This window comes from Monodon monoceros, unplaced genomic scaffold (genome assembly GCF_005190385.1).
Source record: "Monodon monoceros isolate NGI ecotype Baffin Bay Population unplaced genomic scaffold, NGI_Narwhal_1 Super_Scaffold_11, whole genome shotgun sequence".
In the NCBI taxonomy this organism is placed as follows: Eukaryota; Metazoa; Chordata; class Mammalia; order Artiodactyla; family Monodontidae; genus Monodon; species Monodon monoceros.
In genome coordinates this window covers 45766931-45779730 of record NW_021703767.1, presented here as the reverse complement: position 1 = coordinate 45779730, position 12800 = coordinate 45766931, and the positions used below count along the sequence as shown (strand labels likewise).

General features: G+C 40.8%; 1 protein-coding gene across 1 annotated transcript in view; it reads left to right on the top strand.

Moving 5' to 3' along the window:
- GABRR3 (gamma-aminobutyric acid type A receptor rho3 subunit) overlaps positions 1–12341 on the top strand; it is a 106838-nt gene extending 94497 nt beyond the window's left edge. The window contains exons 9-12 of the mRNA XM_029213698.1: positions 364–516; positions 7112–7287; positions 11666–11701; positions 12039–12341. Of these exons, the coding sequence (XP_029069531.1) occupies positions 364–516; positions 7112–7287; positions 11666–11701; positions 12039–12341 (668 nt within the window). The remainder of the gene's footprint in view (positions 1–363; positions 517–7111; positions 7288–11665; positions 11702–12038) is intronic.
- Positions 12342–12800: the final 459 nt, after the last annotated feature.

The window sequence follows — 12800 nt, the reverse complement described above, 5'->3', positions numbered from 1 at the left end:
ATTAGCCATGTACTGAAGACTTTCTCACCTGCAGAAACACTGCAAACACAGTATATTTTGGAGAAAGGTCTTTAAAGGCCATCCCATAAAATGTAATTACCATTCATCCCTGAACAGCAGGTATGAAATTTAAAGGAGGATTTTTGAGTCAGATAATTAAACAGACTGCGGTTCAGTTAGTTCAACAAACATTCGATGGAGCGCCAGGCCCAGGTCCTATGCCAATGCTGGGTAAACAAGGGTGAGTGTGTTAAGTTCCATGTTCCCTAAGAGCTTGGAGTCTAAAGAAGCAGGTTGTTTCACTAAGTGTGGGGTTTCCACGAAGAAGCCTGTTCTGATGAAAACTTTGGCTTTTTCTCATAGGTTGGTACAACAGGCTTTTCATCAACTTTGTGCTAAGGAGGCATATTTTCTTCTTCGTGCTGCCAAGCTATTTCCCGGCTGTGTTGATGGTAATGCTTTCCTGGGTTTCATTTTGGATTGACCAGAGAGCTGTCCCTGCAAGAGTTTCCTTGGGTAAGTCTTTCCACACCTTTGTGAAATGTTAATATGGGAGAAATGTCGAGGAAGGTAAATAAAAAGGGTGATAAGTGGAGAGGGAAAGAGACTGATGGTTTAGTAGGGATAGTTACTGATGTGGGCTCAGGTTACAGTACTTGGCTTGACAGCCTCAAGGGCAAATTGTAGTTGGACTCTTTCCTCGGGAATCCAGACATTAGGTATGAAGCTGCACCAACTGACCAAAGCTGGATGATAGTAAGGAGAGAGGGTGAAATTATGAAGCATGAACAGCCTCACTTTATAAATGTCTCTCTTCTCCCTTTCAGGAAAACCTCCCTATCCCTTGCCCAAGTTCATTTCACTTTCCCTGACAAACCCGTACATCACAGAAGATTTCAATTCAAACCAATTCACACTATACTGGTACCTTAATAAATTACTTCTTGGAGAGGGGGATGTTTGAATTTGGAAACATGAGCACTAGTTAGAAATTAGGGCGTAATCTAAACGCTAAAATCAGAATCAGCTGCAGTGGAATTTTAGGTATGGTGACACATTAGTGGGCAAGAGATTTCAGATGGAGAAACATTTCCAGCCTCATTAACAGGTATATTATCTCCTCTATCTACATATGTTATATTGCCACTGTCACACATACAGATTTATGGGAATGGCCCACTTAGCAGTTATTGAGTCCTTACAAAGTAGAGTTGCCAAGCTAAGCACTTAGATAACATGTTACTTAGTGGGAACCCAAGAGTCAATCCCACCTGCCTTCTTAGCTGGTTTGGGGCAGAACTCTATCATTTTGGTTGATTTTGTTCTTTCACCTGTAATGCTCTAACTAGAGAGAAGATTGTCATAAGTGGTTCATAATCATTGTAATTATCACGCAATTCATTCCAGAAAGGGTGATTTCTAAGTTAATGTTCACAAATTATATGCATACTTCAAAAGATCATTTGAAAGACATAAATCGTCATTAATATTAGTAATTTGTTCACCTCTTTCCCCTATTAAAAGCTCCAATCTACAAGCATTTGAGGCTTGAATGTCTTCAAGAGGAAACATACTATCTGAATGAGTAATTAAATTATTGTGGCTGTTCCTTCACATCAGAGCAGCCTGGCCCTGACCTCAGTAGGGCAGTAGGGCAGTGTAGACCCAAAAGAGGAGACTAAAGGCCTATTTCCAGCCCTCGAGACAGAATGAGAAGGGCATTCAGTCTCTAAAGGTTTATGGATATGATTTTCAATGGGATCCCTGAAGCTGACTGCTCAACTCTTATACTTTGAAAATGACAGCAGTAAACGCTCGTTCCAGGGCAGGGTGGGGTGAATGGAGAACACTGAAATCCATTTAAGTCGCCCCTGAAATTCTGTGCTTCTTGTGTCTACATCTGATTCCTCAGGGTTAGGAAATTGCTATGCAGATTTATGTAAAATAATATACAAATAAGAAGTGTCCCTCTCCTTTTTAATAGAACTGTAGTATTCCTAGAACACCGCTATCCTCTCAGGCTTTTCCTTCCTACCACCTTCAAGTTCTTTCAAAGATACTTTGCCCTCTGTTTTTAAATTTTTTTTTTATTGACGTATAGTTGATTTACAATGTTGTGTTAGTTTCAGGTGTACAGCAAAGTGATTCAGATTCCTTCCCATTACAGGTTATTGCAAGATATTATGTATAGTAACCTGTTCTATATAGTAAGTCCTTGCTGTTTATCTATTTTATATATAGTAGCGTGTATCTGTTAATCCAAAACTCCTAATTTTTCAGTGCACCCAGTGAGGAGTAGGGAGCAGAAATCCAGCCCAAGTTCCATGGGACATGGTTTGGGGTGACGTCCTCCAGAGGAAGGGGCACCTCTTACTAATTTGTACAAAGATGTAGTTTGGGCTTGCAGAGGCCTTGTAATAGCTTATTTCACCTCCTTCTCTTCTTGCCCCTATGACCAGAGTGATATCTCTAAAACGCAAATGTGATCACAATACTCTCATCTCAAATGCCATTGGAGTAAATACACTCATCTTGGAATCCAAGGTGTCCCTTGAGGGTTGCCAGATAAAATACAAGACACTTGGTTAAATCTATATTTTGGATAAGCACCAAATAATGTTTTCATTTAAGTATATCCCAAATATTGTATGGGACATACTGATACTAAAACACTGCTCATTGTTCATCTGAAATTGAAATATAACTGAGTGTTCTGTATTTTTATTTGCTAAATTTTCAATCATACTCCTGCCTCAACATACTAGCCCTAATAAGCTTCAACCAATTTGAATGTTCAATGTTCTCAAACAGGCCCTCATGCCTATCTGCGTATCTCATCTCTATATATTTGTTCTGGCTCTCACTCTGCCTAGAATGCCCTCCCTACCTGTCTTTCTCTGTCAAATTCAGCCATTTCTATATAGCCAGAAGCCTTTACTGATGGTTTCAGGCAGATATGGTCTCTCCCATCTTTGGACCACATAGCACTTTGTATCTCTCCTGAGACCCCTACTTCCTCTATTTCATGTTCGGCTATGGGATGGGTTGGTAGCTCATCTTGTCTCCTCTATTAGAATATGAGTTTCTTAAGGAAAAGGATCATTATTATCCTCTTTTCTGTCCCTACGTGACTGGCACAGTGTCCTGCACATATTTTGTGCTCAATACATAGTTGTTAAACTACCAGTATTTAGCCCACCATGTTTTTAATAACTGTATTTTAGCTACTAACTGAAAACAATGATGATTCATTAAGACTCTTCCACATTTGGGTTCATTTGCTGATTGAGGATGAATCATTTGCTGGTTAAGACCCTTCCACATTTGTCACGTTTCAGATAAAGAACAATGGAAGCTGAACAGCACAAAAGTATCAATTGTGATTAGGCACTTCTCATAAGAGACAATAGCTATCATAACTTGGAATGTGTAATGGGTTAAAATACCATTCTATGTTTCTATTCGATCTGGTGTGAGACTATTACAAGCTGTTCAAGGATGTTTTAACCCTCATGGAGGGTTCTCCTCTCCTTTCTATCTCCCTCCTTCTTTCCTTGTCTCCATCATTCCTGTTTTGACCCCTCTGCTGGGGTTTGCCGTTCATGTACAATGTATGAAGTAATGGGGTCATTTATCAGGAAATAAACATGGCAGAGAAAGGCAACTAAAACTTTCAGGCATGTAGTCATTCATAAAGCAAAATGTCTAACAGAGGATATCCCGTATACCTGGAAAAGTAAATACTTAGGAGCTATTCATTTTACCATTATAGAAGTAACCAGAACTTCTGTGCCACGGACTCTGGCACCACCTTCGTGGAATAATGGTTGTTACTTTCTGGCCATAGAGTGGTATTTGGATATCCAGCCTATGTTTCTCTCCCTCACATCACTTAATATTTTTCTTCTGCCTAGGCCTACAGGGAAAATGTTTTTGCTCATTTAAAGATGAATGTAGACACCTATTCCTTCAAAAGAGCTCCCCACCACACAGCCACTGAAGGGGTGAACTGACTCAGTAGTTCTAAGTGACGTCTGCAGGCCCTACCGCTTTCACACAGGTCAATGAACCTCTCCATCATATATGGCAAAAAATAGCCAATGAAACACAAAGATAGATGAATAATTCTCCCCTAACTGCAGGACTCTTTGGATCTCATATGTGTCCTTAAGAATTAATATGGTGAGTGAAACTGCGAGGCTCAGGGAAGTTGAGTCCCAGAAGCCAGACTAACTATTGCCTCATAACACTTTCCTAACTATGCATAGCAATTTCAGTAGGTGGGAAAATAATTCTCTAATCCCAACACAGGACCTTTCTTTGACTAAATGGTCACTTCCTATAATTCAAAACTCCTTTATTGGGATGCTAACTTTAATGGGCTTGGAATGAATACAGTTTGTCAAGGTTAATGTATTTCTAAGGGGTGGCTCAAGACAAAGTGTGGTTAATGTAGCTGTAATACTCCTCACTTCAAGTCCTATTGCTTTAGGAATTTATATATCAGTTTTCTCACCCCTTACTCCCTGTACTCAACATTCCCTTCTCCCCAGTCTCCCTGTCCCTCCCTCTCTCTGTTTGCTCCTTTTAAAGAGGAAAGTCTAGAATGCTGGTTTAAAAATAAAGCTACCAAAAATTAGTTGGACTAAGCACCTTTCTAAAGAAAATGACTGCTAGTTTATTGCTGTCTGGCAAATACAGATAATGCAATTCCCTTTTATTGACCCAACAGTCATCAATTTAAAATACATGACAAGAACATGTATCTGTGTGTTTTTCTAAACCCTTATTTTGTCCATTAAGCTTCATGTTACTGTTCACTGAAAAAAATTCAAGTTCTATCTTCCATATCTTAGAAAACCAGTAAGAGAAAACATTTCAACATTTTTGAACAAATGAGGTAAACATTCCTAAATAGGAATGTTCATTTAGGATTTTCACAGTTTTCACGGTTTTACCAGGGAAATCCTGACAGGAGTAAGACTTTTGGCCTCTTGTAAAGCACAAAGTACCTTCATGCTTCCTGACATAATTCTACACTCAATTTTACAGCGTCTTGTCTCAGAGATACTCCATATATAGAAATTGGTTTATAATCTTAAAAACAAAAGGAGGGCTTCCCTGGTGGCGCAGTGGTTGAGGGCCCACCTGCCGATGCAGGGGACGCGGGTTCGTGCCCCGGTCCGGGAGGACCCCGCATGCCGCGGAGCGGCTGGGCCCGTGAGCCATGGCCGCTGAGCCTGCGCGTCCGGAGCCTGTGCTCCACAACGGGAGAGGCCGCAACAGAGCGAGGCCCGCGTACCGCAAAAACAAACCAAAACAAAACAAAAGGAAATTTCCTCTACAGGTTCAGAATGAGAGGCCACAGGTCTGCATGAAAAGAGCATGGTTCTACACTCAGAGAGAAAGGTTTCAGTCCTGCTCCTGACCAAACTCAGGCTCATTAGCCACTCTCCTCTGCAACATGTGGTTAATATTTACCTAGGTTTGTGGCGGGTAAACATTCAATAAAGGCAAGCAAGTTTTATTTATTAATCTCAGCTTCAGCTATACATACACCTGATCCATTAATAAAAAGTTCACATCTCCATGTTTATGCAGCAAGGAATGCAAGCAGCCTCCACCGAGACGCAGATTATTGATACTACCATCGTTGGGGAAACCTGAGACTCAGTGGGTCAGTGGCCTGCACTTCATGGTAAGTGCTAGAGAAGCTTTTAGGTTTCTTATCCTGGAGTTCAAATCAGTGTGAAGGTGAGATTCCAGGCCCTCCTATGGTGACTATCAAATTGCCAAATTGCATTGGTTTGGGTCATCCAAAGGAAAAACTTAATTTGAAATTGAATAGCTCTGTAGCACTGTCATTGTCTTTGATATGGGCCTCCCTCAGATGAGAACCTTGCAGAATTATAGAATTTGTTGAAAAGGTAGAAATGTGCGGGTGAAAGCTGTCCACGTGCTGTGTCTGTACATTTAGGAGTAAATCGCAGTGCTCCTCCTGCTGTTCGGGACTCTGTCTGTTAACATTAAAATGTCCTCACAACTTATAAAAATCATTAAGGATTCCATCTGCACGTCCCTGGTGGGAAGTTAATAAATAAAACCATGCCAGCCAGTGTACATTTCAAATATTTACGATACTTTACTTTCTCTCCAGGCAGTACTCTTGCAGTATGCCTCTGAGAAATTAGTGTAGACACAGAGTAGCCCTCCCCAAGGCTGGCATTTTATTAAGGAAGTCTCAGAGTCACTTCTTTCTCCATTGTCCCCCAGAACATTGATCTCGTTACCTCTGACGCCCATGGTAGGGATTAAAGAAGGGAAAGGAAGAGAAGAAAAGGAAAGGGAAGGGGAAGGCAGTGGTCAGGGAGAGGAAGGGAAGAGAAGGAAAGTGGTAGGAGTACTGGACAACAAGGGAAAGGGAGGGGAGGCGCAAAAAGTAAGTGGCATTTAGCAGTTGCTTAGTAAATATTTACACTGAACCCAGCCTCCACTATCACACTTCCGTTCTGAATCTCAACTGAATTGTAGTTTCAGTAACCAGGGGCAAAGTGATACCAATAACGATGGCTTGTAAGTATTCTATATGAAAGAGAAATACAGAGAAAGCAATCTTTAATGCTGCTAAAGATCACTCCCTGACAAATGAAAGATTAAAGATTGACATGAAGACGCTTTCTGAACAGTAGAAGTTGTGAAATGATGGGGAAGGGTAGTGGAAATGGTTTTAGAATTTCTTTCTCAGAAGAATTTTTAAAACTTGAATACATTATTACCTTCCTGGGATGGTTAGAAGAGGCCCAACTGAGGGTGGGAAGCAATGGATCCTTAAAGACAAGTCTGACTCCGTGGAGACTTTAGCTGGAGGGAAGGAGACGTCACAGACAATGGGGGTGAGGGTGAGAAAATGAGATGGAAAGAGAAATCCAAGCAGAGTTTCTTGCTTAGGCGCAAGCCGTGTACTAGGTTAACATGCTGGGATTCCGTCCACACACACACGCCTTTGATCACCAGGTATCAGTCTGGAAATGTATCCCCTGGTGTCATCCAGCACCAGCACCTGGAGCTGAATGGTTATGTCACTGAACTCATCACTGTTCTCAAATGGCAGGAATCACCATGGTGCTGACCATGTCCACGATCCTCTCTGGGGTGTGCGCCTCCATGCCCCAGGTGTCCTACGTCAAGGCCGTGGACGTGTACCTGTGGGTTAGCTCCCTCTTTGTCTTCCTGTCAGTCCTTGAGTACGCAGCCGTGAACTACCTCACCACAGTGAAGACAGAGAAGGTATTGCCTTCTTTTGACTGTTGTATCCTTTCCGGAATGTGAAAAAGACTACCCTCATCTATGCCCTCTCCTGACAGCATTGCAACCCTCGTGTGAAGTCCATGTGCCTTGGCAAGATGCAAGTTTATGGGGTGATGACAATTTGATATTGAACTTTATTCTTTCTGCTCTGTGCCGATTGGTTTCCTCAGCATCCTCATTCACCTTTGCCAAGAGATTTTCTGCGTGAGGAATTTCTCCCAGTGTGCTCCCCTCCACTGACTCTAACCCTTGAAAAGAAGGGGTTGATGCACAAATCGCATCCTTGCAAGTAGGTGATGCTGCTGCTAATAATAATAGCTAACATTTAATGAGTGTTTCTTATATATTGGCATTGTGCTAACCATCCAACGTATTATGTCTTTTAATTCTCAGAGTAACTCCAAGAGGTTGGTACTTTATCACCTTCATTTTACGGAGGTGAAATAGGAGCAGATGGGGGAGTAACTTGACCAAGGTCACACAGCTTGAGAGGAATCAGGATTTGTTTCTGGAGCACCCTGACTCCAAAGGCTGTGCTCTCAACCAATCAATGATCGATCTCCACCAAGAGCTAGGATTTATTTTTCTTTTCTAGTCACTCGGGAGAGTGGTAGAGCACGAGGGAAGGTTCTTCTCTTCACAGTGTACTGGGAATAAGGTACCTTCTGGGCCTAAATGTTATCACCTGTTCCTTGGGACATTATCAACCTGGATAGATTGCTCTCTCCCTGCTTCATTTCACAAAGGGGTGGGGCACCAACTTCCTGTTATTACGAGAACTGACACATATTTTACTTCAGAAACCTAACTGATCAAATCAATTTGTTTGCTATATATATGTGTGTGTGTATATGTATATATATATATGTGCAATTTTAATGTGATATATTCACACCGGTTTAAGAAATTCTTATAATGACTATACACACCCAAAACATTATTTAATATTTTTTTATATTTCTAGTGAGAGTATTTCATACTTTTCAGAGCATTTGTATATCCTCTTCTGGAACTGAGCCCTCATATCAACTCCATGATGTAGGCCTTGCGGAGATGATTATCTCTGGTGATTTGCCAAAAGATCCACAGCCAACAGAGCTGCAGTCGCAGTTCAGATCTCCTGTAATGCTACTTCAGATCTCCTGTAATGCTACTTCTTTTATTTCATATCCTTTGAGTCAAAGCTGTAATAGAAACTGATTTTGCTTCATTGCAGATGCTTTAGTTTCTTTTGTTGACAGCATGGAAGTATGAGTCTCTGTCACATACATACCCACAGTGACCGCTATGCAGGCGTGAGAAAATCAGGAGCTTTTAGACGAGTATGCAGTAATTGGCATGTACGCATCACCTGGGATTTGTTAAGATTTTCGTTCAGTAGGTCTGGGGTGGGAGCTGAGGGTCTGCATCTCTAAGCCCTGGCTGCTGCCAATCCATAGCCACTCTGTGAAGAGCCATGATTAGATAAGCTGTGAAATGAAAGAGATAAATGTGTGATGAGGAGAAGAATTTTGTTCTTGTTTTATTTTGTTTTGTTTTGTTTTCATGTGGGGAGTGGTGAACCCACGACAGAGGCACTGTAGTAATTTCGGCCACCTCTAGCTAGTCCTCTGACTCCCCACCTGCACCCACCCCACCACAAAGCACATGTGCTCACACTACCTGCATGTTTTTTTCACTTGATCGGGTTGTTCACAGTCTTCTGTGTACCCCAGAAGATATTCTTTTGAATTAATAAGCATTGTTCACTTTAAAAATTATTTTTTATTTTCAATTGTAGTAAAATATACATAACATAGAACTTGCCATCTTAATTGTTTTTGTTTTCTTTTTTTTTTTTCGGTACGCGGGCCTCTCACTGTTGTGGCCTCTCCCGTTGCGGAGCACAGGCTCTGGACGCACAGGCTCAGTGGCCATGGCTCACGGGCCCAGCCGCTCCGCGGCATGTGGGATCTTCCCTGACCGGGGCATGAACCCGTGTCCCCTGCATCGGCAGGCGGAATCTCAACCACTGTGCCACCAGGGAAGCCCTTAATTGTTTTTAAGTGTACAGTTTCATAGTATTAAGAGTATACACATTGCCATACAACCAATCTCCAGAAAGTGTTCACCTTGCAAAATTGAAACTCTGTACCCATTAAACAACTCCCCATTTCCCCCTCCTCCCAACCTCTGGAAACCACCATTCTATGCATTCTCCTTCAAAGGTGCAATTATCTCAAAGGAATGTCCTACTTGCCCTTCATATGTTTGTGGTGCAAATGAAAGAGCACAGATTTGGAGTCAGAAGTGATGCCAAACCTAATATCCTAGCTCCGTGTGCCAGGCTGTCTCCTAAACCTCATTCTGCATTTGCAAAATGGTGGAATTTCTTCCCTATTACCTCACAGAGCTGTTGTGAAGGTCAAATGATATAATAAATGCATTTAACATTTTTGCATACCATATAGTGCTACACAAATGTTATGTTCTTATTGTGATTAGTGCCCAGAGCATATTCTCTGAAGGAGTAGCAGTTTTGAAAGGGATAGTGGGAACAGGCTGTTTGAGATGAGAGATCTTTAAAGGGGTGGGATGCTCTGGTGAGATGCAGGGAAAAAAGATATGTCTGTAGGATTGAGGGCTAATCAATGATACCTCTCCCCTCTGTATATGAGTTGGGAAACCAGTCTGAGAGAGAGAGAGAGATGTAGGAGCCAGACAGATGGATGTGATAATGTTACCTTTGTTATTGGTAAAGCAGTTTAGAGAAATTACCTTAGATCTGTGAGCAGGGGGTCCTACTAATATTTCATTGCTGTATTCAGTGTACTTACTCTCTTGGTCACTGGCGAAGCTAGACAATTCAGGATTTCCCTGTGAGGACAGTCTCCTTTACCTCATTTCAGAAAACAAACCTGGACACCAATGCAGATCCTAAAGTGACTCCAAAAGGACTAAAACCACACATGCCAGTTCCTTCTTCCAAACCCCTAGGGTAGAGTGATTGAGGGATGATGAGAAAGACCAGGAATGTTAGGCTATGGAGTTCCTCCCTATGAAATCATGAAGTTAAGCAAAGCTCATTTCCTTCCAACACCACGATCACCACCATCACACACCTGTCCCAACCACCCCCAGATACCAAGAGATGGGAGAACAGTAAGGTCCATGGAAAATTTGTCCCTAGCATTGACCATTGCCCAGAAAGGAGAAAGGAAGCTATTTTCTTTCTTATTCTTCATCCAAATGTTTTCCTAATTCTAGGACTTAGAGCTCAGTCTAAAACCATCACATCTGTACTTTAGATATAATATGCCTTAGCTTTGTGCTTATTTGTAAGCTGGAGTGAAAAATTACAGACCAGTTCTAAAACTGTTTCTACTGGAACAACCAACTTACAAACTTGTGGACATTAGCAGCCTACTGGTAAATTGTGCACTGCAAGGTTTAACCAATTTTATAGATCTAAATTATCATAATGGAGAAAGAAAACCAAGGAGACAGTATATAGTTATTCTATCCTCAGATCCAGAGTTGGATATAAGTGTTATTATTGGCTATTGGTTAGTAATTCAGTCTCAATGTCGTTTCATGTTTATTTTACCCATTTTCATTTTACTATGAGAAGTTTCTACAACTAAAACAAAAAGGGACAACATAATTCGAGTATGGGTCCCTGGTTAGTTTACTGACTGCACAAAATAGTCCTTATGTCTCTTGAATTCAGTAAAATATTAGGTTTTTGAGTCAGTATTGAACCAAATACACATTTTGGCAGAATTTACTCTGCAGCCTCCAATTTGAATTATGAATACTTTCATCCATTAGTAGCCTGTCCATATTTGTTCATTTTTTAGTTTCCCTAGAGATCAAAAAGAAATTTTGTTTTCTCAGAAAGCAATTAGTAACGGCTGCTTCCTAGACACAGCTCTGTATCAGGGAGAACCACTATCTCCCGCAGAGTAAAACCTTAAAGAAAAACAGTGGTTTAGATTCAGTCAAGCAATGGAGCCAGAAAGCGTTGATAACTCACTCCTTCAAAAAAATACACCAATTTCAAGTTGTTTAATTGAGCTATGTTAGTATCATTTAAAGGTACTTTTCAGCAAAAGTGGGAAGGCTTGGTCAATTTGCATTTTAAAGGAGCAGCTAAAATCATTCCCTATCTCTACCCCAAATTCAAGCAAAAATGGATCACCAGATGATATTGTTCTGTTTTGGGACAAAAACCCCACACTGATTAGGCATACTGCTATGTTTTCTCTAAAGAGGAAAAATACATTGAAAAACAAGTCCAATTGCTTATATTGCTCTTCTGATAAATCATATTCAATTTCAACACACAAACTTAGGGCAAACAATTCATACTACTCAGAAACAAAGAGGAAAACTTGAAACAAAATTCCCTTTTGTGGAAAAAAACATTGAGTGTAACAGTCTGTCAGGCCTGGACTAAATTAGAAAACATTGACAATTATAGTTGTGATACATTTATTTGTATAATGCTCAAATCTCTCTCTCTCTAAATCCCTATTAAAAATGGATGTCTAAGATGATGTTTTCCATTTATTATGAAAATGACTTTTCATCAGACACCAGAAGCAAAACCAGAATTCTATTCTTTAAAATAAGCAAACATTCTTAGTATTTATTGAAACTATTTTTAAAATCTGATTGTTTAGATTTTTACTGTAATTCCAACTCCTAAAACCATATTCATGACTAACTAACAAAAGTCTTTTTGTCAGATTTCTGGAATGTACAGTATTGATGCAGCTCAAGCCATGGCCTTTGATGGTTGTTACCATGACAGTACAACTGACACGGACCAGACATCCTTTTCTCTACACTCAGAAGAGGACTCCATGCAAGAAAGATGCACAGGCAACCTCAGCACAGATTCACCTCCGATAAAGAGAAGAAAATCTCTAGGAGGGCAGGTTGGTAGAATCATTCTGGAGAGCAACCATGTCATTGACACCTATTCAAGGATTTTATTTCTCATTGTGTACATTACATTTAATTTGTTTTACTGGAGTATTTACGTGTGAAGAGGAAAGCCCAGTTGATAAAATTTGTTTTGGAGTCAGATTATGTTAAAAACAACAATAAAAACCACCAACTCTTAACTATAAATTGGATGGTACTAGACTACACTGGAGTCAGCCAGTCACTTCTCTTGGCCCAAAGAAGATTTGAAAGTTAACTGATTCACATCTAGGAAAGAGTTTAAGGTCTTAGGAGAATTTGGCTCCATCAATGAGAGTCGACATTCTGCTTGCCTCCCCCACACCAGAAGCTGCCTTAAGGACACAGCCTTGTGATAGTAAGGGGTTACTGAGACATCTGGACCGTATACAGAGAGAGAGAAAGTGAGTCAGAGAGACAGACAGAGACAGAGAGCGCTGCCCGGCTGCAGTCTTTATTGTTGGCTAATCATTTTCCTACAAGGAGTTGCAAATTAAATGGAGAATGTGACTACATTTCAGAAGCCGTGTGGCTGACAGGGT